This window comes from Geospiza fortis, unplaced genomic scaffold (genome assembly GCF_000277835.1).
Source record: "Geospiza fortis unplaced genomic scaffold, GeoFor_1.0 scaffold318, whole genome shotgun sequence".
Taxonomy (NCBI): Eukaryota; Metazoa; Chordata; class Aves; order Passeriformes; family Thraupidae; genus Geospiza; species Geospiza fortis.
In genome coordinates, this window is record NW_005054371.1 from 2,835,344 (window position 1) to 2,862,411 (window position 27,068).

Below are 27,068 nucleotides of genomic sequence, written 5' to 3' on the forward strand. Positions count from 1 at the left end.
CTCACCGGGCGGGGGGGGCAGGCCTCGGCCCCGGGATCCCACAGACACAGCAAGAACAGGAAAGCGAAGTCTCGCGTTTGGTCGGTGCAGTCTCTACATAAATCTACCACATGCACGTAGAAAAGGCTTTTAGTTAAACACCGAGTGTTACGGGCTTTTCCAAAAGGCTGAATTCAGCCCCGAGCGCCGCGGGGAGAGATGCCCACGGTGCGATGCTGACCCCCGTGATCAGTGCCTGACCCCAAGTTCTTACGCTAAGCGAGATATGTTTTCTCCTGGGATTTGTCACTGCAGGCACTGAGTATCAACGAACAAATTACACACAGTTACACAAAGTCATGAGCTGCAGCAATTCACTGGTGCCATCAGTTTGCTTTACAGAGGCAACGACATCTAAATTACTGCTGAAACAGAATTAGTTACAGAAATGTTCCCATATTGCCCTTGATGGGTAGTTTTTAAATTATTAAAAATAATTAAAAATTTTTTTTTAAATTTAGGTGGGTAATTTTCAAACAGAAACAACCAGAAATATTAACAGTAAACCAATAAAATTCAGAATGCTCAACTCAACCAGTACCAGTATAATTTCGTTTTAACTCAAATGTAATCAGAAGAGCTAGTAAATTAGTTTAAACTCATTTAATTAGAGCAGAAAAAGCAAAAGAAAAACCAAAACAAATATATTGAAAGTATTTGTCCCTTGCACTTCTGGTTTGGCCCCTCTTAGAAAAAAGCTGCAGTATGAACAGTACTATGTGTGATTAGTCTGGCATTACTGGATCTTTAAACCAGGAATACTACTGACAGTGAAAGCCACAGTAAGAAGAGGCTTCTCACCTCACATGGGCAGTCGCAGAGGTCACTGGGACAAAGGTGCAGATCACGAGGAAGTGAAGACACATGAAAGAGAAAGCCAAGAAACAACTTTTTTTATCTCTCCTCCCTAAGGAACAACACATTACAAAATCATAATCTCTTTGACTTTTTATTCTCTTTGACTCTCTTGACATACAGCTAATAGATGTATGTCAGAGAGGTACCAAGTACTTCAGATTCTGATGAAGAGTACTTTCCTTCAAACTAATTTATCAAAACTAACAACATAATAATTACTTAAAACTTCTGATGAAAGCTCCCTCAATAAGATTCAACATGTGTAACTGGTATAAAAGGCTAAAACCTCTCCAAACATTCAAAAATTAAGAAGCTTTAAGAAAAAAAAGGCATCTAGATATCCTTTGTGTTTTCACAGTATCAATACAAGCAGGGCTTTCCTCACTGCAAGATTAAGCAAAACTTCAAAAAGAAAATGGATGCAGGTTACTTTTTCCTTTCACAAGTTCCTAATGTAACAAACACATACCCTTTTGATTGCATGGAAGTGGCCATGTAAACTCGATTTCTTCCAGCAGATCTTAAATTCTGTTTAATATGTTAACAAAGAACTCAGATGTGTGGAAAAAGATAACCTGAATCAACTTGCAAAGTATCAATGCATACATAATCTTAGTCATAGAGAGAATGTATTAAAATTGCTTAATTTATGAGAGGCTTATGAAATAAAAATTTCTTATTATTGTTCTGTTTGTAATGTCACAAAAGTAATGCAATAAAAGACACAATGTGCTTTGATATGTGCAGAGCGTGTCCGTACATGACTTATCTGTTGTTAAGTGTATATTGGTCTATCATAAATAATCTCATTCCCACACAGGCACTCTTTGTCTATACAAAACCTCTGTCACCCTAAGAGAAAAATCTTATTGTCAATATGCACAAAAGCCCCAAGTTCATTTTAGCACAGGCAAGAAACATTCAATTTGAAGTGAAAATGTATGGACGCTTTCCTGGTAACAAGCCTGCATAACCCCTACCAGCATCCGAGCCCTCCTGTTTGGGAGAGGGCAGGTGGGTGCCACTGCTCAGAGAGGGAGCTGGCACACCTGGGGTCACGTACCAAGTACCTCAGCAGCCATGTCCCATTCTTCTGCTTCTTCTCTGCTGAAATCCTCAGCTGCTTTGCTCTCTGGAAAGTGTGGCTGGTCTTATTTTTTACTGGGTTATCAAACCAAACCTGGGACCTCTATAATGCTGTAGCAAAGGAAAGAGTTATTCAGTAAAACCAATCAAATGGCAGAACATCAGGGTCAAGAAGATCCTACACTGCTAGGAAGGACAGCAAAACCCCTACCATGATTTATACTGAATATAATTGAATATTTACAAGCAATGTCATCACACTTGGCATGTTTCAGTCAGCAATAGATAGACTTTATAGGATGATGCAAGAGACCTTGAGATGGAACTGCCACAGACTCCCAGAAAGAAAACATGATCCTGACACTGTCTTGATATTTTCTAGTACCAGATTATTAAATAAAATTTACAAATGAACTGTATTTTGAATAGTTAACTAGTTTTGGGGTTTTTTATAAAGTATTTTCAGGTGCATTTCTGTTGTGTTGGAGCATCTTCATTCACCTAAGGCTTCCAGTATGAATCAAACTTGCCAGTGGCACTGCTAACAGAATTCCAGATACCGAAATCTTATAGAGCAAGAGCCAAAATTTGTAATGCATGGGGGTTTTATCTTCTCTTCCTCAGCTGTGTTTTTGGTCAGGGTGCATCTGTCTTCCTACTGCCTCCTCAAACTGTGAGTTACCATTTTACCCACTTACTTAGCTCTATCTTTTTAACAAGTTTTGATATTATGAAAGCACTGACATGGGGCCCTTTGTCAGTTTGCATATAAACAAGAAAGAGCCCACTAATTTCTGTTGCTCCATTGGCTGGTGCAGCCCACATCCATCATTCATTAAGACTCACCTAAAAACTTAACAGATGGACCAAAATAAAAATGATGATTTTTATGCAAATGTTGTTGCAATAATTTACCATATGACCCTTTCTCATCAGTACCTCCTGTACTCCTGCAGAAGTTACCACTCTTCTCGAAGTCAACAGAATCATCAGTACCTCAGTTACCACTCTTCTCGAAGTCAACAGACAGAACCACATGGAATGACATCACTTGATGAATAATGTTAGATTTGTGGGTCATTTGAGCTTTAGGTAGTCATGGGATGTTTCTTAAGGAGTTCCATTCTTGCTAAATCATCCCACCCTCACACTACAAACTGTACCAACCCTGTTCTTGGGGCTCCATGATGAACTATTATGAAAAATAACACACAGGAGAGTGCCAATCAGATTAATTCCTTGATAAGGTTCATAATGTGGCAACACAGTTTGGCATGACCCAGAGGGAGCAAGTAATAAGAGACTGGTTAATCCAGGATTATCACTAGAGATTGCACATCAAATCTGTGCCCACATGCATGAGGATTTGCACTGTGCCTCAGGCACAAGCGGTCCTTCCTTTCTGCCAGCTCTGCAACACAAGTAAACTCTGACAGGAAATGAGGTGGACTTTAGGACAATTAAGTTGTAAGCCAAGAATTTATCTACCAAAGCAAGCGAAGTGAAAACTGGTGTACTTACTCTGTTAATGTTTCATTATTTGCCCATTATTTTTACTCAGCCCAAGGAATATCTGCATTTGGAGAAGAGCAATGTGTATTAACAAGATAGTGTCCATCATCTCAGGATGTCTCTTAAAGAATTATTGTGTGGACTGAAAATGACATAACTATGAATAATTTTAAGAAAATGAGTGATTGAGTTCCTGTATATATATATGTGTGTGTGTGTGTGTGTATGTGTATGTACATACATATGATGGTCCTGTGTAACTAGAAAATTCAGGGCTGAATAGCTCTTTAAAAGAACATTTATTTCAAGTCTAAAAATTAACGAAAAAATATTAAAAAGACAGAAAAATAGCCATCAATGAAGCTTAATCAGAACGAGAGAATGGATATACGAGAAGTTAAAGGGATAAAAAAGCACTTAAGAACTATTGTTTCAGTAAGACCCAGCCATTAAAAATAACTGCAATTAGAAAAAATACAGGACTAAGTGTGATTATCAACTTTCATAAATCACTGCCAATGCACTGATGTTTTATTGACCAAGTTTTACCAGAAAAAAAAAGTTTTAATGAAAAATGTTTTTTCTGTACTTTCAAATAACAGAAACCAGGTTTACTATATGCACTTGATGGCATTGTGACCATTCCTTTGATTTGTAATGTATTTCAAAGCAGAAATAAACCAGGAAATTTGTAAATTATAGAAAAATAAGAGTAAACATCCACTTAAAAATTGACAGCAATAAGGAACTGTTGTTGGAACCATGGATTCTTTTAATAAAGAACAGCCACTTACCTCATGATATCAGATTCTTCAAAACATTTATCAGTTACAGTCTCAATATTCAAAGGTCCTCATGCACCTGAATTTGAATTCTTTTGGCCAAGAGTGTGTATTCAGACTGCCCTTATGCCCTTGATGTCACTGTGTCCCCTTTCCAGATACAGAAAGAGAAGAACATAACTATCTCTCAGTAGTAAGGAAGGCTGATTATGGAATACATAAGGAGATCACATTGCAAATAGAATTAAAAACATCCTTATTGTAAGTACCAACTACTTCTTTGAGATTCCTCACCCTCAGGGGTCATCTATATAGTAGTTCAGATCAACTCAATTAAATTGAACAAAAGTCCTGCAATTTTTGAATGGGAGCATCCATGCAAGATTTACTCTGCAATAACTGATAATATTTTCAAGTTATCCCTTCATTTAAGTTGCTTGGATTTTCTTTAGTGCTATATATTGAGATGGCAGAACTCACCATACAGGATAACAGCAGTTAAGACTTCATTGACTAATCATTTGAAGACAGTTTATGAAATGTAAGATTTTATCTTGGTGTCTTTAAGTTGAGCAATATGACCTGAGTGTTTACACCAAGCAGACTTGTTCTGTACAGAAACACCAAGTTGCATACACACTTACATAAAGTTGCAGCAGCTGGTCATGCTAAGGGTGTACTCCAATCTTTATGCTGGTTGCTTTAAACAAGCTAATTCACACTAAAATGAACAGACATTCTGCTTCTCAGCCACCAGCTGGTTCTCCACCTTGTTAACAATCACTAGGACTGAGCTTACTGGAAAAAAAAAGACTTTTCTATGGGGTTGGGTTTTTTTCAATCTAATTGGTGACAAGGCCAAAAAATTTTTGGAAGATCAGTATCCTGTTAAATGCTTTTAATTGCAAGGTGACCAACAGCCTTTTGAAAAAAAAACTTTGTATTTTGATCACAGTTACAGTTGAAAGCCATCAAGAAACAGTCAGGAGGGCAGGTCCTACTTCTGAGATCACAGAAGAGATTTGATTCATATTGTAAACTTCTGGGTTGGAGCATACACAAGTTCCCATGTAGTATTTGGAAATAAAACAGTGAAAATAGGTAATGTTTGTTGTTTCAATATTTAATCCAAGCAGACACAGACAGTTTATAAAATTACTCTATTGCATTAGAGTTCTATATAGCATTTAAGTTTTATGAATGTTTTTCCTTCAGTGTAGCATATATTCATATTCCAAAATATCTTTGCACAGTCTTTGTGCAACTACATGCTAAAAATCTGCAAATGCACACTTAACACTAAACAGCACAAAAAATACATTCTGTATCCATTCATATGCAAATTTAAAACATTTCACTTGGCAGATAAACAATGAAAAGTTATTTTAAAAAAATCAGAAACTACAAAAATGCGCACATAAAAGTCTTCCCTTTTGGATTTTTAGTAAAATACTGCTCTGTATAAGATCTAATGAAAAACTCCAGTGCTTAGAAAATACTTTATATCTATGAGAAAAAGAAATGCCTAAATTTATATCTGTATGAGCTAAACATTATGACCCTGTTAAAATGTAATAATGAAATTAAAGGGGACATGGCAATGATCAATGCAGATGTCACATCTACCAGGACATGTAAAACTGTAATTAACTGGGCACCAGGCAGTCACTTTCATAGACTAGAAAAACTAAAAATCAGGGACTAATACAATATGCAGCAGTTACAGAATAACGGGTTTAACCATCTAAATATACTACATATAGCAATTCCACTTGAAGAGGGAGCAGAAATCTTAGTCTGAAGTAGAATAATTAATAAAAATTGCTGTGTTCACTGGTACATAAGAGTATATCATCCTCCATAACTTTGTTTCTCAAAAATTGGCTGTACAGACATATCAAAATTCTGGGATGCAGAGTCCAACACAGCCTCATCTCTGTCGCGGAAATTTTCAAATACGTATTTTCTCTTATGATCAGATCATTCAGATAGATACAGTGGACCAATTAAATGTCACATAACCACTTGTAAAATATTGGCATGGCAGCGTCATATCAGTCTCACGTTGCTAATGAGGAAAAAAAAAGCCAAAAAAGACAGCTTTCCCTTCACAGAATATGGCTTTGAACCTCTTGAGACGAGATGACTATAAAGACAACAACAAAATCAATGTGATCTCATTCTTAGATGACTATAAAAACAACAAAATCAATGTGATCTCATTCTATATGTAGACTATTCCACAAGTTTTGTGATACTAAGTAAAATAAAATTTCTTAATCTTGTTTTTACCTCTGTGATCCTTTTTATAGGGCTTGCTGCTATTCTACAAATACTGCTGAGCCAACAACTGTTTTGGAGAAATTAAAATTAAAGAACACTGTAACACAGTAATAATGTGAAACATCATACTACACCAAGAAATGGAGGCAAAAAAATGAAAGAAAATCTACAGACTTGCAGACCCAGAATGAAACCTGTTGAGAAGCAACAAAATAAATCACTCAAGTTTGCTTTATTTCTGGTTCCTGGGCCTTAGAGAAAAAATACTCCTTTTTCTAGAACAGATGAAAAATGAAATTTAATCTATGCCAGTAAGCAGCACCAACAGAGGTTTCAAATCTTAGACTGAAGATTTTATATTAATGTCCATAAGATTGGTACATGTGGGTTAAAAAGAATACAAGGACCTCTGAGCCCTCTTTTTTCCTATCTGAACAAAAAATCCCATAGTTCTGTCCAAAAATTCAAGCCAGCTTTTTGTCTGAATATTCTTATGGAACCAATAGCAACACTTCCTGATAATTTAATTTTGCAACACAGAAATTCTCTCACAAAACTAAAAAAAATAAATATTAAAAGTCATTAGTAACAAAAAATAACCTACTATAGAGAAGAGTTCAGGGCACAGACTATTAGAGGAAGAAATGGGCTCTAAGTAAACATAACTTTGACAGCCATCCAGCAAAATGGGTTGTCTTTTTGTCTGGCCATTTTTATAGTTTAGAAGAAAAATCAGGCTATCACAAGCATTTAGGAGGCCATGCACATCTGTATTAGATAACTTTGTTATTTTATCATCAGAAAACAAGTAAATTGGTGGATTAAAAAAAAGTTAAATGTACTTTACCAAAGGGATCTCTACTTTACAAATATATTTTTTTTTATTCAATACATCCTATAAATTCATCTTCTGGAACAGATTGTGCAAGAGCAACCAGTTTTGCCACTCCAATACCAGACACACAATAACACCTATGTTCTGAAAGCTGTAAAGCTGTTGCCCTCTAGTACAAAATCCAGCAGTTCCTACTTAGAGTGGATTTTGCAGTTTCTTTGTAGTCAAGTCAGCTTTTAGTTACACTGATTCAACTCAGAAGGACCTGGAGTGCCAATATAAAAACTGCATTTAAATAATTTTTACTTTCTGTCTTATTACACTATTTAAAATCAAGCTAGAGTACAAAAGGTAATGCTAAACACTGTTAGATGCCCAACTTATTACTGTTCCACATCCCTCCCAAAAAGCACATCCAACCTGAGTTAAGGTTGCCACTGTTATTGCTGCTTACCCGATATTGTCTGTAAGCCACTGTTTAGAAACCTAGGCACAAAGGATTGCATGGCAACCCTAACTCAGGATTTCCTGGCTTTTGCTAATTTAGGTGAAAATAAAACAATTTTTTAACATAATTTTTATGGTTTTAATGACAACCTGAAAACCATAGCAAATAAAATGCATTTCCTTCTATATTACAATTAAAGTGGCTGGTCTTTTTAATAGAGATTTCTGATTTTTTTAAATGATAGAACATAACAGTGGGGAAAGAATTAAAGATAAAATACACCTAGCTACCAGATTTATTCTGAAGATTTTGGTGCGCCAAAATTGACAGCCAGTTTTCTTGGCTTTCGCTTGCTGGAAGTGTTTGGTGTTGATTTGTTATGAGGAACACTTGGAGTAGCCACATTGTCTTGAAATGAAACAGTGGACTGAGCAGCTTGAGGAGATTTTAAAGGAGCTGAAGAACTATCTTGCTGAATGTGGTCAGAAGACATTGGCTGTTCATTCTTTAGTGGTGCAGCTTGAGGGGAACTCTGAAACTCCTTGAGTTCAAAGTTTTTCTTGCTAGCAGCCCTTTTTTTAGTTACCTTTAAATTAAATAAATATTATTTAACAGAATGCATTCTCAAAAAACTGCAAATATTCCACTTCCAGAAAACATGCATACATATCTTAACAATCATTTTGTAATACTAAATACTACTTCACAATGGGGGTGTTGTTGTATTAATCTTGTAGTCACATTTTTTTACAAAAATACAACATTAAGACAAAACTGCTGCTCTTACCTGCAGAGGTATAAACTGGTTGTGAGAACCAACTGGTATAGTTCCTGCAAGAGACACATTTCCTGGGTAGGTGCCAGGATAATAATGCTTAGGCACTGGAGTACTCCAGGACACTGGACCAAACATGTGAGACGATGGAGGCATCATATTAGCTATGAAAATAAGAAACTTTTAGCTCTCTTTCCTCAAAAAACAAACAAACAAAAAAACCCAAACTTGCCAAGAGCCCAGGACTACTCCAACTACAGCTGTCTGCATGTTTATCTTTCCAGCAAAGCCTCATATGCTTTATATTTACTTCAAAATAGCTATATATTATTTTATTTATTATCAAAAGCCCCCAAACAAACAGAACTACACCTAGATGAGAACACCATTAGGAGCACTAAAGTCATGGTATCTGCATTGCAGAGTGCACATAATGTGGGATCTCCACATCCACAGCTGAGCCAACTGTATTAGCAGAAAGCTGCAAGTTTAGGCCATCGTTTTGGAACACAGCAACAACAGACAAAGCCCATGGAAAAGAGATGTAGCAGTTGCTGTATGAGTTTCTAGGATGCTACAGCAGTGCTGATTCATTAATTCCTAGCTGTGATGGGAACCTCAGTAAAATACAAACCAACTGGGAGCCAGAATACAAAACAACAGCAGCAGGACTTGTAGCAGTTTTTGGGCAGTTACTTACCATGCTCATGTTTGGCACTGTACAAGTGTGATGTAGCACTTCAGTAAAAGTTGGTAATAGATGGATAAAAACAGTATTGCATGGAGAAACATTAACTATATGGCATAGGGGGAATATCCACGTAAAAAATCAAGGAGGCTATTTCTTACAAATTCTGGACTGGGACTACCTGCTTTCAAGTAATTACTGTTGTTTTGAAGGGGGAAAAAATGGAAAAAGCACCTAAGACTGAATAGATCAATACATTCTTGAGGAAAAGAAATCATTAACAGAGGTGTTCATACTGAATTAGTCTGCACATTGATGCAAAGAGGATCACGAACTGTTTTCAAAACTGTTCAGACATACAAGTACACATGAAGACCAGAAAATGGGGCTTTCTGGAGAGCATGCATTTTCACATAAAGAAGCACCATAATTAGAGGATATAGTGATATTACTTGAAATGTGTACTGGTCAAACACCTACCAGGGGGCTGTGCAAATACTGGAGGAATTGATCCAGGTGGTACAGGAACTCCTAGTGGTTGGTAATTTGGAAACACTGCTGGAGGTTGAGGCGAAGCAAAGTTTACTCCTATAGAACCCTAGGATGAAGGAAACAGAGGTTTACCAACAGATGAAGTGCACATAGACAAAGATTTGGAGAGATTTTTCCCATCCTCACCAAGCGCTGTAAAGCAAAAAGCGCAGCTTTCTCCTTTGCTTCAGCCTCGGAATGACACTGCGGGCCATGAACCAACAAACCATTGGACAGCTTTATGTGGCAAACTGTCATGGTCTAGAAAAAAGAGAGAAGATTTTTGAGGCAACTTGTATTGCTGACAAACTGTGAGACAGAAATAGAGATTTGTTTGTTTGTTTTAAAAAAAGGCAACAAAGGGAGCTAAGGTTTATTTTCAGATGGATTTCAGTGGTCAGTCCAAACATCTAATATAGAACAGTTGATAGAAAACTGAGAATTTGTACTTTTGCAGAAAAAACATTTTACCTGTGGTGTTTTTAGGAAAGAGAAATCTGGTTGTGACATTCCAAGAAGAGAACAAATACGAGAAAGCTCAGAAACAGTAGACAGTGCAGGCTGTGGACAAGGGAAAGGGTGACCTCCAGTTTCTATTGCTGGTGTGTTCTGGGGCCCTCCAGGGCTATGCTTGTTCATATAAGCAGCTGACAAAAAGGGAAAAAAAGAAAAAAGCTGTATTACAATTATTTCCTTCACTAAAAGGATGGCAACTTGATTATTAGCAAAAAAAAAAAAAAAGGCTTATTTGATTTTTCCCTGGTGTTTTCATATTGTTTAACAAAAACAAAGAGACTATAGTTGAAGACAGATTTAGATCCAAATACAGAAGCAGAACTAAAAAAAGATGGAAATTTTATTACTGTATTTTGATAAACAGTACCCTGCTGAAACTGTGGTCTCAAATGTCACTACAAGGTGAAGCTCTTGAGCTGATGGTTACACATACCCATTTTTTTGGTTGGTCTGTATTGCACAGTAGCTCCATGGCAATCATGTCTACTGGAGGGAGCAGGAACATCATTAACTTGTGATTTCACTTCATTCTTTGTTTGCAGATCTGAGCCATCTATCTTTAAAATCTCTTTCAGCATCTGTGTTCCTTTCTTTAAAAATAAAATAAACCACTCAGGAACATGCTGGCATCCAGACAACATGGTTAACAAGACCTTAACACTGATTATCATAATTCGCAACAGAATCTGACTTTATATTTTTCAACCACTTATATTTTATCAAAGCAAAGGTAACAGCATCTTAGCATAAACAAAGGTGCTCGCTAATTTTCTTTGAGAATAGCTAATTAAAAATCATTAATGCATTTTAAAAAGCAGTGTGAGGTTTCATGGAGGTTCTTTAAATAGAAGCACTGATGCTAAGACAGCAGATGCTAAACTGCAATGTAATGATTCCTGCAGTATACAGACCATAGCAAATGACTGTGGTGACAGATGTTCCTCGTTTGTAGCTCTTGCTTCCTTGGAATAAGTCTGCACTTCATTTTCTTTGGGAATTTTCAAAGAAGCTAGAAGCCTTTCCAGTTCATTGTCCTTCTTAAATTAAAGAAGAAAAAAGGTACATCAACTAACTGTATTTACAAGCAGATGCAAGAGGAAGGGGTATCAATTTGAGGTTCATTTTATTCTCATTCAGATTTTTCCTCTCTTAGGTTGGGCAGGTGACAGTTATGTTCAGAGTGTGAACAGATATCTAGAGACTGTATCAAGTTCTGCATATTAAAACTGATAGAATTGATTTAAAGAACAATTAAAGTTACACAGGTTTGTTGTATTTTTTAAACATGAATTTGCACACAAGTAACCAGGAACAATTGGAACAAAATGGACTGGAAACTGAAGTTACTCAAAGAGCACAAGACAGTCAACTCCTTAGATCCTACCTTTCCACCTGTGCAGGGACCATCAACTGCAGCCTTCTGAATTAAAGGCGTGTTGGGACTTCCATTCCTCTTCAAAAGTTTGACATTGTACTTATTCACACCTGCAAAATTCTGAAATAAACTGCAGCCATTATTACTGAATACTCTATTAATCATTATAACACAATCATATTAGAAATGCATCTGCAAAGAGCTTTCACAAGCTAATATTCTTAGAGGATTTCAGCTCATTGAACACCTAGCATTTGTGTTTTCCCATTACAGCATAGCTTTTAGAATCTAAAAGGAATAGTAAGGTTGTTTGGTATCATCATACATTTTATGCTCTTTCTCTCATATTCTGTCTATAAACCTCTAATGAAAAAAAGATCTCCAAAATAAATTTGCTGACTAAAAGAATCAACTAAGATGCCAGTTAAAGACAAATCTGTAACATGATAAATCACATCAAGAGTAAAATGAAAATAATAGATTGACTCAGTACAGACAAAATTACCTGTTGGTTTGACATTTTATTATGTGGTTGACTTTCACCTCTTGTAGTTTTGGAATCTTCTTTAACTACAAAAGAATGCATTATTTTGAAATGCTCTTAAAAACAGTAATAGTCAAGACTCAAAACAATTAGTAACTCCATACAAATACACAAAGTTGCATTAATATGAATGGTTTTATCAAATGTTTAATTTTTACTTCATAGGTCATTTGGTGTATGCTTTTCTTCTAGGATAAAATAAAGTACATCCAATAATATATCTAATTTTCTATTCTAAAACTATGATCACAAGCAGATTTTCAAAGACATGTGTGGTTTTTTGTTTGGTTTTTATATTAGATGGGTGGCAAGTCAACAGAACACGGAACAACTTACCTAAAAGGTTTGGGATTATGTGTGGAACAATCTAATATACACACCAGGGACATTATTTGACAATAACAAGTGCAAAGAAGTGTTTATAAAACTAAAATGAATTATTTCCTGTCAGTAACTACAAAAACCGAAAAACTCTTCAGACATTTCAATGAAGGTCAGATAAAACAAGTAGTTCCCCTAAACAAAGTTTCTAATAATAGTACTTACATTTTTTATAAGGCTCCTGTTTTCTTTGTTGACATTTAAAGCTGCCGTCATTGAAGCCTGGCTTATAAAACTGATGGCCAGTTCCCAGCTTGATTTCCTGAGGTAGAACTGCACCCTAGGGTTTCAAACATCAAAGCTTAGCCAGAAAACTGGGTATCTGTTATTTACATCGTAGTGCCCTATGATTACCCCTTTCCAGAGCTATGCATACTCCATGTAACACCACTTGCATCCAGAGGATTTATTTGTAACATGAAGTTTTCTGATACAATGAACCAATGTGTGAAATTAAGTACCTTCATATTTTGAATGCAGAGATCTGTTAAAGTTTCTATACAAACCTTCTCATGCATGTTTTGTTGAATGTGATGAGACTTCCCAGAACTCTGCAACGACTGCCATATGCTGCAGAATTCATCATCTTGCTTACTCTGTGCCTGACAAAATAAAAAAACAAGACCCCAGACAAACTCAGCAGCGATAAATTCAACTTTTGAACAGCTAAGTATATACCAAGACATTCTGGAAATTGTAAGGTTCAAGTTTAACAGTCCTCAAATGACAGATATTTTCATACTGACACTAGTACAAGTTCCAGGTAATTAATTATGAAACAAGCTGTGGTAGTGGATTGCAGTTACAATTTTTACCAAGAATCACTACTAAAGTGAAATGAAGTTAGTTTGATGATTAAGTATAATGACACTCAGGTAACAGTTCAGAATGGTTTTAAAAGCATGCTTTCATACTGGGAGTATTCTTAGATTGTATTATCAATGGTTTATTTTGTAAGGCCTCGACAGCAAGGCTCAATTACTTCATTACGTTACAGGTGTGTTATTGCAGAACTGAAGCCCAGCTATGCAAAAAAACACTTAAAAAATCTAATACCTAAACAAAGATAACACAGGGTATTATATTCATTCAAGAACTGAGAGCATTTCTGCTCCAGTCTGTATCTGAACTACAACATCTGATGTACTAAAACAAAGCAATTTATTAATCATGAGAAAATGGCACCCACCCTGAACAGAGGGCCAAAACAGAGACATTTGGGTCCGATACTAAATTAATCTGAACACTCACTTTATTTTTCTGATTGCCACTCAGAAATGATCCTTTCTGGGGTGAGTTAGAGTTGCCCTGATTTTCAGCCCTGAGATTGTAATGCTGTCTTCCATTCAGTTGCTAAATCATTGAGAGAGAAAAAAAAATCAGAAGTGTTTCATTGTCCTACGTTTTCTTTTGGAAAGTACTTTTTCTTGTACAGACTTGAAAAACATAAGATAACTGTTTTCAAACACACCTACAGCAACATGAAGTTACTAATTAAGGTTTCTTTAAAGAAGCCTCTTGTTAAAAAGATGAAGTGTCATTAAACCGCCAATAAACTCAATTCAAAACTTGTAATTTTTCCTCCTTTATTGCAGTTTCAAAGTAAATTATAACCGAGAAGCAAAACTGATAGGGAAATCATGTCTTCCCTTTCTATGCATGGACAAACAGTCTGTAAGGAAGCATAAACTGGATCAAAGCTTTAAGGAAATAATTGCATCTCTGTCCAAACACACTATTTGACACCAAATAGTATGTCACTGCTCCAAACTAAGTATCTGTCTCTCAGAAAAGCAACTGGAGTTACTCAGAGCACAACCACTGTCAATACGGAAATTTTAGTCCTTTTCATTATTAGATTAATTCATTTCTCCAGCATAAGAATTATTCTACTTCTAATATATTGACATAAAAACTAAATTTAGTTTGGACCAACGAAGATAACCATGTCAATATTTCAGATTCTAGGGAAAAACATTTTTGTACAAATGCGAGAAAAGTCTTACTTGAGTAGGAACAAAAAGGGAACGAGGAGAATGGTTGAGGCCTCCCAGATGCACTTTTTGTGAGCATACAGATGACAGATCAGATGCATATGAGTTGTAGTTATTCACTGCTGGCTGAGGTTTAACTATGGCCATCAGCTTTTGATTTCCCATTTCTGACCGACTACCATGAGACAGGTTAATTAAGGCACTTGAGGGCAGGCGATAACCTCTGGCAGGTGAGCACCTTGAAAAAAGAATTCCACAGTTGTTTCATGCACTTAAATTGTTGCCAAAAGACAATGACTCAAGTTTGAACAACAGAAGCTGAAAACTATGCAATATTGAAATCTAGTAGCATTGCAGACAACCTGAAACCCATGGCTCCCCTTCGCCCTCTGGCTGTCAAACAGTAATTAGCACTAGTCTCAGTTTATATTGTACCTTTCAGTGCTGAGCTTAAAGAAATTTTTAAGATGAGTGAATTGTTATAGCACAGTTCTGTAGTAAATATTTCTGTAAAAGAACCAGAAAACAATATTCTTTTATTTTTCAGAAATGAAAACTGAACTTTCAGGTTCAGTAGCAGAATTACAAATTGAAGTTAAACAGCATTTCTGAACACTGAGTATTATCTGTGTTACAGGACATGCAAGGGCTATAATTGCTGAATTGCAGGTAGGAGGGAAGAATTTCCTCTAACTTCCATCATTAAAACCTTAGGTAAGAACAGTAAAAATGAAGCCTGCTGGGTATATCTGAGCACTTAGAAGTTTAGGTGTTTACTTAAGTACAGAAGAGTTATTACACTTATAAAAACAAAAGCACCTCCACCTCCTGAAAAACAGTTCAGGTTTTTAATGGTTGGAATTTAGTGTCTAAGTATCAACTATTGAGTTCAGAGTCCCTTCTTCAGAGGAAGAGATGCCTTCTGCCTGGCTTTTAATCTACATGTTTAATATATACTGGTTAGAACCTATTTTCTACATATTTATTTAGAAAGACATCTGGATCTAGTGCTTTATTCTGCTGGTTCTATATTTGCTTTCTGCAAGTCAGAAGTTTATACACCAGAGCAGCCTAAAGAGCATTTCCACAACATGCTTCACAAAAAATTATCACTACTCAAAGACAATAAAAAAACACAAAAGAAATAAAAACTGACCAACACTGCCAAGAAACAAAGTTTCAAGAAGAGGTATTAAAAATACTCAACCAAACCAAAGCAAACAATTCCATGCTATCTATGCCAATAGCATGAATTGACCCAGAACTCCGCCACACAAACCTGATAGTGAGGCCTCCAAGGAATTCTTCATCAAACAAAACTTCAAAGAGCACATCTGTTTCTCTAGTAGCTACAGAAAACAAAGTACAACATCATCCTATACAGTTATGTCCATCTATATTATGTAAATATCTATCTATACTAGTTATACAATAAATAATGAAAAGACCAAAAATCAACAACAGATTCCCAAATAATTTCTGAGTAATTTCACTAACAGGAATTTGGAAATGCTTCAAAAGGTCTCACATATGTCTGCCCTCTAAGATACAGTTTCAAGAGTAATGTACCATGCATTACACCTTACCCATGTGCATTAACAGAACTGCAGTTTATAGCTCTATGTCACATTTGTCAGAAACTGGCAGAAAAGAGATGCAAGCCACTTCTACATCCAGGCAGTCAGAAACTAACAGCTTTAATATTAACTTCTTGCATAATGACAGACTAATATACCTTCAAAATTATAGTAGTATTTAAGAATTACGGAGAAAAGAATATTTCTTTATAAAACTGCACTCTAGTCTAGGTTCTTTGAGATTCTGTTAGATGCAAACTGAATGAGAAAGCAGTTACTGAAATGGCAGGTAAGAAAACGATTTGTAATACTCAATATCAAACTGCTACACTCTGTGAGGCTCAATAAATCCTTCTTGAAATAGATTTATGGTTAATCTTCTTGTCAAACAAAGTATAAATCTATGCCAATTAATGGAAATGAAATATTGCAGAATAAAAATACAAATTCAAAATAAACCTATTTAAGACAAATCACACTTGATAAAGCTTTAAAGTTTGATGTAAGTATTAAGGTTAATACTTGATTTTATGTCTACTCCACTTAACTTTGTCTATGTTTTCCCATAACTTCATTTTGTTCCTTTCTGATCTGCCTTCTTCATATTAAGAAGAAACAAGGAGTAATTTCTAATTCATATAGGAAGGATGATAGGGTAAACAATTTCTTTTTCAAATAACAGCTATGTAACACATGAAATTAAAACAGAAGATAGGTTTTATTCAAAACAGTAAATATGTTATTAACAGGTTCAAGCTGCATATGCTTCATAGCAAGAAATATGTGCATTCACAACCATTACATAAAACACTATCCTGAATCCTGCTTTCATAGTACTAGCTGAGCTGCTATGTAGTTATAATCATAAAGAAAATATTACCTCCTTTAATTCCAATGATGGTGCCTCGTAGCCCAACAGGAACAGAAAAGTTCTCTCTGACATTGACAACACGGTCAAACAGCCTGTACTCTGCATCTCGATCTGGAACAACCCCCTTCTGCTGTTCTAATGGCTGACAATAACCAAAAGACTGTGTTAATGTATGCAAAACAATCAGAATTACAATAAAAATGCATTTACAACAATATCTGATGCACACTATAAAGTAAAATTTCTGGGAGAAAAAAACATAACAAAAACCCCCCAAAAACCCCTCAAAGAATAAAAACCTTCCCTCTCCAGATTCAAAGCAAACTTTCTTTTTTCCCCTTGCAACTCTCACTACTGCTTCTGCCTGAAATGTGTTGTACACTAGCTGATCAAGAGGATCAATTCAGACAGAACTAAAACATCACATGTAACCTGCCTGTATCAGTAACATGGGCAAGAGGAATAGTTGGTCTTATGTGAAGAACTGAATAAAAAGTAAAACATGGGAAAAGAGACAGCTGAAAGCACATTTTATTTTGCCTTCATTATAGAGGCAGTAAGAACTGCAGAAGCATAAAGGGCAGGAGGTAGAAAAAACCTTTAAGTCAGTGCCTGACATAATGGAGTTTGTAGTTACAAGAAATTCTCTCTCCTTATAGAGACAGACTGCTCTTTCCAAAATTATTTTCTAGAAGGCATAACAAAATGTTTCCTTTCATCAATACTGTCATAAAATTCTATTCTCCTAAAGTTGGTAAGCTTAGGTAAAATAAATAGGATCTGGAGAACTTAAATCCCCCCAACCCATTGATATCACTTACTCTGTACAGCAAATGGGGTTTCACAGTTACTCGCACCTTCTTGTTGCTCTTCCTCTGCTAAAGGAAAGGAACAGAAAGTCTTTACAAACCAGTGTAGAACAAGCACTGGAATATGTAAAACAAAACTCCTGAAAAGATCATGTAGAATTTTTTCGTTTCTTTTAGATAATGGTATAGAGCTTTAATGAAGTCTTTAGAGTAAGTCTAGTTTTTAAAACATGTTGGATTCCATACCAAACCATTAGTTATTTAATCCCAGATTTCACACCAATTTTCTAAGATGTCCTTGCAAGTTATTTCAAAAAGCATCAGCCCATTATTTCATTTGGCTTTGTCCCTAGATTTTACTTTAGTAATTTCCTTGGCCACTTATTTCATCTGTGGCCTTCAGAAAAAAAAATTAAATTTTGTGCAGACCAAAGAGAAACTGCAAAGGAAGAATAGTTGGGATTTCAAATAAAAAGACCATTTTAGTATTTTTCAATATCTACTGATACGTGTTCCTTTACAAAACCACCAAAAGGCACAACTCAGAGTACGGCCCACTGCTGATAAATCACCCCTAAAAGAGTGAATTTCTTACAAAGATTAATAATGAGCTATTCTGAATTTCTGGATAATATTACAAATCCAGATTTTACATTATACTCGGTGCTCTTTTTCTTTGGAATGGCAAGTAATCTTCAATTGTCTTATTTAAATTCAAGAACCTCAAAAATAACAAGCACTGCTTTTTGGTCCACCCCTGCTCACAATGACACCAAGCTGTGTACCTTGCATTTCTCTACTTCTTCTTCAATTTTCTCAACAATGGCTGCATCCAAAATTTGCAAGTCACAAGATGAGCGAGACAAAGCAGACACAGGATGTGCTTTTAACCAGGCAACAATTTCTTGCACTTTCTCAGCTCTGAATAAAAAATGGCATGAATGAAAGCTTTTAGCTGCATGAACCAGGCATTTTACTGTGTCCCCTAATTTAATCAGTCAAGTATTATCACACAGGCACACTGATTGTATATCCATAAAGTAATGGAATCTAAAGGTTCTGTATGACTTAAGAAAAGTCAGGCCTATACAGTACTGTTTCAAAACCATAACGTAAAGTTTTGTTTCAGGAAAAAAAAAATTATTATTTTAATTAAAAGCATTCAGCAAATTAAGCTTGGATCCAATCAACAAACTGTGTCCAGATGTGATAACTGGTTCTGTGACCAGCTGTTTCTCACAACACAGGAAGAAAGAACTCCACAGGGGAAGACTCTCTGGTAAAATGGAGAAAAAATCGGAGATTCTTCTACAAGAGGATTCCCACACTGGTGTATCATGAGGTAAGAGTCCTGTAGATTTACTGACTGAAGCCCATGGACTGGGTTTATTGTCTAATAACTAAAACTTTTTCAAGTTACCATACTGTGTCTGGAACCAAGGTTGCTATTTTTCTCCCATGTAAATGTATACTAAAAATGTAAATGTATACTAAAAATGTGCAAAATACTTCCAACTTGGATTTATTTTTCAAATTCCAAGTGATTTTAGACAACTACCACAATTATTGGTTATTTTTTTAAAAAATATTTATGACTAGTCATAGCTATGCTTATGTAGGCTATTTTAAAAGCAAGAATTATGAAATAGCCACTGAAAATGATATTTCTCATTTACTGGACTAGAGGTTGAAGTCTGGCAGAAACTTGGACTCCATGACTGAAAAGTACAGCATTCAAATAATGTTTTCAGCCATCACTGAACAATCAGGCTGCTGGAGGAACAGCAAGGTTTCAGTTACACAGCAGCCAGTGCACAATCATTACCAATTTCACAACTCCTAGTCTTTATTCTCCTTATTGTAGAAGAGATAAGGACCATGGCTTACCCATTCTCATCCTCTCCAGGCCAAATGTCATCTTCGTAGCAGATATCTTCCTGGCTGTTCTTGGCTACATAATTAAATAGTTCAGGCACCCTAAAAATTCCCAAATATATGGAAGATAACTTTAGTTTCATATAAGCATAGACCACAAAAAAGCCCCATCAAAATCAAGTCTGCTGGGCTTCAAAAGTTGTGAACCCATGATGGATTATTTTTTACTTAATTTAGTATCATACTGCTAACTTTCCAAAGGCAAGCTGCTAACACAATTACTCTATCCCAAAATAGAACGCTGGAATAAAAGAAACAAACTCATTGTTCTTAGAAAATCTGTGACCAGAGGACAAATTCCAATGACTGATACAAAGGTGGGTAATTTGGATGAAGCTCATGTCCAATAATTTACCTTTCTAAATACTCAGCAAGTAGCTGTTCTACTGCAGAAGAATACATCCATTCATTTCCAACTTTCTTAGTATAGCCAGGAACTTCTTCGTTTTTCTTATTGAATTTCAGGTTTAGCCCCACATTTGCTTTGTGATCACCATGAGGACTGGAAAGAAGAAAGCATTCATTAACTTGCAATATGTGTGTGTATTTACATACATTTAAAAAACCCTCATAAACATACATTCAAGGCCTTAAACCACAGAAAAATTAAATTAATTATATTGTTTACTTGTTAACCTTTTGTCAGCTGTAAATGTCACAGGCCAAAAGCTGTGCTATGATAGCTGTCCACCTGTGTCCCTATACTTCATTGCAGAGGAGGGTAGGAAATATCTTACATTTCTTTCTTAATTGACATCTAATCAACCACAATCAACCTGGCATTTCCCAAGGTGTAGAAGGATGCCCTTGAACAATCCATCAGGAAGAAATGTACACATTAGATCACAAGAAGATGCTCAGGCATCCATCAACCGTATCTTTCCAGAGGAACCACAATTTGACCTTCACAGGACTACATGGATTGCCTCCCTTATGTATTTTAAGCAGTCTTAACTAGTTCTGAAAAGAAGCTACAAGTAAAATTAATCTCCCTTTATAGTAGCAGTAATAAATACAATGAAATGAGATCCTGATTCCACTTTTTTATTCTCAGTATGGCAAAGTCAGTTTAAACTCCTAATTCAATTTTGCAAATAGCTAATCAGGAAAGTAAATTTTATGTCTGTCTACAATATGAAAGCAAAGAGAACTGTCCAGTAAACAAAAATTTAAAACATGCTTCTGATAGAAAAAAAGCACTGCATATCGACTTAGTTTACAGCAAATATACTTTAAAGAAAGCTTCAAATCACAAGAGTGTGCACTCGATAAAAACAGCACTTAAACACAGCAAAAATTCTGTAACTATAGCAGAATTTAGAAGCTTCTCTACAATCAAAATTCACAAAAAGAACTTACTTCTTCTTTGATCCTCTTCCAATAAAGATACTCCCTGTAAATCTGGAGACAAGATATCCACTTACTCCAAGACGGCTGGCCAAAATATATGCAGGATTGTATTTCACAGAATATTTCTTTAAAACAAACAAACAAACAAAACATATTGGCAATGTCTAAAGGATTTTTTATACAAATGGCAAATGAATTATACGGATACATCTCTGAAAGACATTTACCATTGCAAAATCTATTTGATACATTGTTTAAGCTTTTACTAGAAAAGGAAAAGCACTCACATGCTGGTTCTGTATTAAAGTATCCAGCTGGGGTTCACAGGGAATATTAAAAACTACCCGGATTCTGCCTTCTGGGATCACATCATGTGAATCATGAACCTTGGAGAGAAACACAATAGGTTACAAGTGCTATAAAAATGCTATTTAAAACCAGCAATCTTTGGATAACACACCTCATGTTCTACTTTATCAACACTTTTGCTGCAGTAGGCACAGAGATGCTTTGGGATTCATCACCTTGCCTTGACCTGTACCTTGCTTCCTCATAGAGCCAATCAGTCAGCATTAAACTAAAGGAATTCATGACTAAAAATAACACAAATGGGAACTTTATGTATTATCCCAAAGAACTAATAAAAATAATCCTGCATTCAAGTTCTGCTTTTTCCTCTTACACAAGCAAGAAGAAGAGGGAAACACAAGATCCCTCTCTTGCTCAGACTAAACCACCTGGGAATTCTAGATTAAAAATTTCAGCTAGCAAATGGCCACTACTGTCACACAACTTCTTAGATTATTTTAGGTTTACAAAAAGAAAAAATCTACAGGGAAAAATTATGAAATTACTGGAACTAACTTCTCCCATGCAGCCATAGTAAGGAGATCCCAGCATGAAGGCTGTACTTCCAGGAGGAAACAAATCATCCAAAGTTTTGATGCTTGAAAAACGAGAGTCAAAGGTTTTGATATCCTACATGAAAGAGACAACAGTGGTGATCTTAAATATCATTCAGTTCCAGTAGAGTAATTACAAAGTTTATATAAACAGACAGTTTAAAATATAGTCTGAGTCTGAAATAATACAGAGAAAGTACTGAACTTGTATATTTACCTTGACAACTGTTTGGTAAACAAAAGGAAGAACTTGTTTAGACCACTGCTTCTCCAAATAAACTTCTCCATTTTGGTTTAGTTGATATCTATTACCAGTGAGTAATTGAGCATATACAATGACTGAAGTTTCATGGATAATTATTCCTTTCCTTCTCTGGTACCTGAACACAAAGCAGAACATTTAGCTTGATTACAATAAACAGAACTAAACAAAGAGGGTAGAATAAATTTATTGAAGTAAAATTAAATAAAATAAAAAACCCTCTTTAGAAGAGGATTTTAATAGTTTTCTTATTTTACAAAAAATACCCAGAATAAATGGCTTAATCAGTTGTTTACCTACTGTTGCACAGCCACCACTGCAGAGCTCAGAGTATTAATTTAAGCACATTTAATCTTTACAGTGGAAGGGTTAGGGCACTTTCCATCTACAGTGCTGTGCACCTAAGGATCCTTAGACAGATAACCCCTTTTTATCACATAACTGTGTCTGGCTCGTGATTTTAGGACCAGCAAGAAGACATCAAAACTACTGTAACTCATTTATAGTCTACTGAGCACCCACATTCTAAAAGAGCAAGAGCTGCAATCAAATTTAACATAGCTAAGCTAGGTGAGTTTCAAGTTGGTTCTGTATTACTTTATTCTACATGCTTCCTACAACTGAAGATCACTAACAACAGAAAATTGAGAGGGAGAATAAATACTGAAACTCATTCACTTCAGAGTTCTTTTGTAAGAGCATCTAACTTTAGTTACCTCAGAACAGACTCCACATATTCTGAAATTTCAACATAAGCTCTTTTATGTTGTTGTTTTAAATTTAAGCAGACTTGATTAACCTTTATCATCAAGTATGCAGAAGCTCTTCTGTGCTACTTAGGTCTGCAATACAGGAACAAAACACAGCCAAGACATAAAATGCAAAGCTACACTTTAATTTTTGAAGTTACTTACTGCTCTGAAATGCCTTGAACTTCTTTTACCCACATGCTTTGCTCCTTATCTCCAACATAAGCCACTTTCGTTGGGGGCACTGCATTTCCCATGTAAAGCTTCTGTGTGCCATGTGGCTCTTCCAAATAAAACCTAGAGAATATTATGACAGATAGGAAATTTAACCAAGTAAGATTAACCTAGCCATAACCAATTGTGAGCAAAACTGAAAATAGTTAGAAATGACTTGTTAAGGATAGGGAAGACTTGCAGCATTGTTTTCTCTATCCCTTCCACAATGGGCCACACAGCATATTTTTAATAAAAAATCAGTACATGTGCTATTCATAAAGGAGGATTGTATAGAAATGTTCTCTGTGTGGATTTCTGGGCATGCCTTTTTCCCTCAAAACTAAGAAGGAGCTCTCCCAAGCTTCGACATCCATAACAAACAGTGAAAGACTAGACTGCTACAGAGGCAACCAAACCTCAGAACAAAGTTAAACATTCTTCACCAAGCAGCCTTTGTTACATTTGGACTAACTGGTTGTTAGTTTTACAATAAAATCAAAATTTCTGTGCAGCCCAAGGAACTTAATTTGAAAAAAACCCAATAAGACAACAAAGAACTACATATCATGTAACTCTTACTTAGTTTCTCCATCTGACACTGCAACAACTCTGGCTTCTTCAAGGTGGGGCCAGTTAACAAAAACTCGCTTTCCAAGTACCGAACTGGCAACATTTTCTACCATCTGAAAAAAAACCCCGAAAATATTATTACTAATTGTATAACATACTAGAAGATTTTTCTTACAGTATTTTCAAGCTGGTTTTGCAATAAAAACTACAGTAGTTTAATAATAGATTCTCTTGCAGAATAAAAAATTCATTTTATCTTACTAAAATATTTTTGACAGATTACATAATCCCTGATTAAAAATGTGGCTCTTAACATGTTGCATGTGTTACTTGGAAGACCTGGGATAATTTGTTTGTCTCATAGAGGTTTGCTAAGTACTTCTTTTGTTAAATCACTTAGAACTATTTGTGTCTCTGGGACACAATAAATAAAATGACCATTTGAGATTACCAAAGTATTTTATATGATATATTTTACTTATATATCACATTGAAAAAAAGGAACAACGCTTATGTCGACAACTTGCTAGCATCTGTAAATTCAGCCTCACATTATATTCTTTTTTTCTAACGAGTCTCTGCTTTTTTTTAAGATATTAATTGGGCCTATTTGATTTTTCTTGCCAGATATCTTGAATATGTACTCTCCCTATCCCTCTAATGTAAAATGGTATCATACTATATTGTTTTCGTCCTCTCTCCCTTATTTATTTCTGATTTTTTTTCTGTTCTGCACTTGTCATTTGCTACTTTGACTCTTCTCTCTGATTCCCCTATCAAAGAGCCTCATTAGAGTGGAAGGCTTTAAGTCTTCTTTGTTAATTAAAAGGAAACACTTTTCCTTTTTAAGTGGTCAACTCTTCAGTCAGACAAAACACAAACACCCCTGTCTGGAGACTGTTTCCCTGCATTTATACCATTCATTAGCCACCAGCTCCTTACCCAAGAACATCTAAATGCTACCACAGAGAAAGGCCAGAAACTCAACTAAGGACACTGATCCTTCATATTGTGAAGTCTGGAAAATGATAAATGACTTTAACAGATACCCGAAATTCTAGACTGTTTCCCACACAAATTTAGCATTTAAACACCTCAAATCTGACCATTTAACAAATTCAGACTTCTTAACAAGTCTTTTGTCCAGCTGTGGGGTTTTATTTTTGTTTAGTTTTAGTCTTCTGTCAGGAGCTGAATGCTTACCTGGTCCTTTGAGTTCTCATCAACTATGATTTCCAACATCATGTTCTCTCCATGGCTGCTTTGTTGAAACACTTGTACACCACTTTTTTTAAGATAGAACTGGGTAAAAACAAAACAGTACATAAAACTTCAGCTCTTACATAGTTATCTGCTACATACAATTGAAATGTTGGAAGAGAAAAATCTTTTACCTTATGTTTAATGTGCTTTAAAGTAGGAAATCCACAAAAATACAATGCACTCTTGTTGATTTTAGTTATCTTATTGTGGGTTATTTCTACATGCCATGCATCCAAAGGTATTGTTTTATACCTAAAAAAGAAGTGGCACAACATTTGCTCATGCAGATTGACCTACACCTCTAGAAAAAATCATTACTCATTCACTCGTTAATTGACAAATTCTTTGCTTTCCAGCAACTAATTTATGTCACTTGGAATATACAGAAAGGACTATAAAAAACCCGTGCTATTGCTGCAGAGAGACTATTCATTAGGAAAAAGACAAAACTTCAGGATATATGCCAAACTCACTCTTTTAAATAATTGTAATTACTGAATTCTAACTAGCAATGGTTCTATATGGTATCATTCATCTTCACAACTGTCCATTCTTTACCAACTGTAATCCGGCAACAGGCATTCCTCCTCTACTCTGCTTTAATTTTGACTACTGTTAAGCTTATGTTTCCATTTCATCTTCAGTTTGTGTGAAATAAAGCTGGCTACTTTCAGTGAGAAGGTGAAAAACAAATTTGTGTTTAATTCTCTGCACTGGATCCAAATGCTTACATTAAAAAAAACCACTCTGGAATTAGCATGCCAGTAAACGATCACTATTTATCAGATATTTGTACCAGTCTTTCATCCTCTGTCATACAAAGTTTAATCATTCTTTGGATTGTTCTTAACAACTCAGCACTGGTTCACCTGTTTTGCAAAGTAGCAACTGAAGGGACAAATACTTTTACTGTGCTGTCCAAAGCAGGCAACATCTAATTCAATATTTTTTATTCCTCAGTTTACATATTGACATAGGCAAGGTTTGGTTAAAATGTTAGTAAAAAAATCTAAAAATCCTCCAACTACTTTTAGCCTGCTCTAAAATAGTTACTCCAGCATTACCTCGTGCGGCATCGTTCTATTACAGGGAATTTCTCTGGCCATGGTGACAGGTACTGGAACTCAGCATCTTTGTCATACCAGTACATCAAGCAAGCACTGTGAGTGTTTCTTCGTTTCTCCTCTTCTTTTAGGCCCTTATTACAGGATTCCATGGCCTGCAGCAGTCGTTTCTAAATTTTAGAGGAATCAGCACATATGAAACTGCCAACAAAAATTAGCATGGAGAAAACCACACTGGGAAAGTAACCCAAGAAATCCAGATATCCTATGTGCTCAGTGTCCAGCTGCAGCCTCACCCTTTCTCACGTCCCTGATCAAAATGCTCCCAGAACAATTACCATGGAATGGCTTTGGAGAATAATCACTTTTCTGCAAGCCTATTTCCAAAGAGTAGCCTTGTCTAACACTGTTGTCCTATTTGCAAAGTACCCTTTTATTGCTCTCTATTTAATGCTTCCCTATTACTGGTGTTCATGAAGGATTTAATGAAAAAATACTTTCTTTTTTTCAAGTGTTTATTTTATTTTTCCTGCAGATGCTCTCTATTTTTATATTTACATAGGAACAGAATATTTTTCTTGAAGAAACTGAACCAAAATATTTTAATAGCTGATTAAAAACATTAACAACACCAAGTCCACAGCCATTACTCAGGACTTCTGCCACCTAAAACTAACCTTGCTTGTGGTTACTTAATCTAGACTTACTACCGAAGCAGCAAACATTTATATTTTTTTCTGTGGTGTTATCAAGTGTTAATTTAAACTTCCACTTAACTGCATGTCTACCCGTTGATAAATTAAGAAATTCAGAAGTTTTGTAATGCAGCTTTTATGGACAGCAGATGGTGAAA

General features: G+C 35.6%; 2 protein-coding genes across 2 annotated transcripts in view; both read right to left on the reverse strand.

The window, feature by feature from the left end:
* GK5 (glycerol kinase 5) overlaps window positions 1-1,979 on the reverse strand; it is a 24,177-nt gene extending 22,198 nt beyond the window's left edge. Inside the window, exon 1 of the mRNA XM_031060034.1 lies at window positions 1,968-1,979. Coding sequence (XP_030915894.1) covers window positions 1,968-1,979 — 12 coding nt within the window. The remainder of the gene's footprint in view (window positions 1-1,967) is intronic.
* A 3,181-nt stretch (window positions 1,980-5,160) lies between these two features.
* XRN1 (5'-3' exoribonuclease 1) overlaps window positions 5,161-27,068 on the reverse strand; it is a 33,117-nt gene continuing 11,209 nt past the window's right edge. The window contains exons 16-44 of the mRNA XM_031060035.1: window positions 26,216-26,385; window positions 25,283-25,403; window positions 25,092-25,190; window positions 23,898-24,001; window positions 23,268-23,399; window positions 22,309-22,471; window positions 22,054-22,167; window positions 21,477-21,575; window positions 21,199-21,314; window positions 20,195-20,341; window positions 19,792-19,881; window positions 18,690-18,825; window positions 17,917-17,973; window positions 17,105-17,237; window positions 15,927-15,996; window positions 14,660-14,885; window positions 13,905-14,006; window positions 13,160-13,255; window positions 12,819-12,933; window positions 12,234-12,298; window positions 11,738-11,848; window positions 11,265-11,390; window positions 10,787-10,943; window positions 10,309-10,484; window positions 9,985-10,098; window positions 9,787-9,904; window positions 8,631-8,782; window positions 6,491-8,429; window positions 5,161-6,448 (exon numbers count right to left, since the gene is read on the reverse strand). Coding sequence (XP_030915895.1) covers window positions 8,139-8,429; window positions 8,631-8,782; window positions 9,787-9,904; window positions 9,985-10,098; window positions 10,309-10,484; window positions 10,787-10,943; window positions 11,265-11,390; window positions 11,738-11,848; window positions 12,234-12,298; window positions 12,819-12,933; window positions 13,160-13,255; window positions 13,905-14,006; window positions 14,660-14,885; window positions 15,927-15,996; window positions 17,105-17,237; window positions 17,917-17,973; window positions 18,690-18,825; window positions 19,792-19,881; window positions 20,195-20,341; window positions 21,199-21,314; window positions 21,477-21,575; window positions 22,054-22,167; window positions 22,309-22,471; window positions 23,268-23,399; window positions 23,898-24,001; window positions 25,092-25,190; window positions 25,283-25,403; window positions 26,216-26,385 — 3,600 coding nt within the window. The 3' untranslated portion in view covers window positions 5,161-6,448; window positions 6,491-8,138. The remainder of the gene's footprint in view (window positions 6,449-6,490; window positions 8,430-8,630; window positions 8,783-9,786; window positions 9,905-9,984; window positions 10,099-10,308; window positions 10,485-10,786; window positions 10,944-11,264; window positions 11,391-11,737; window positions 11,849-12,233; window positions 12,299-12,818; window positions 12,934-13,159; window positions 13,256-13,904; window positions 14,007-14,659; window positions 14,886-15,926; window positions 15,997-17,104; window positions 17,238-17,916; window positions 17,974-18,689; window positions 18,826-19,791; window positions 19,882-20,194; window positions 20,342-21,198; window positions 21,315-21,476; window positions 21,576-22,053; window positions 22,168-22,308; window positions 22,472-23,267; window positions 23,400-23,897; window positions 24,002-25,091; window positions 25,191-25,282; window positions 25,404-26,215; window positions 26,386-27,068) is intronic.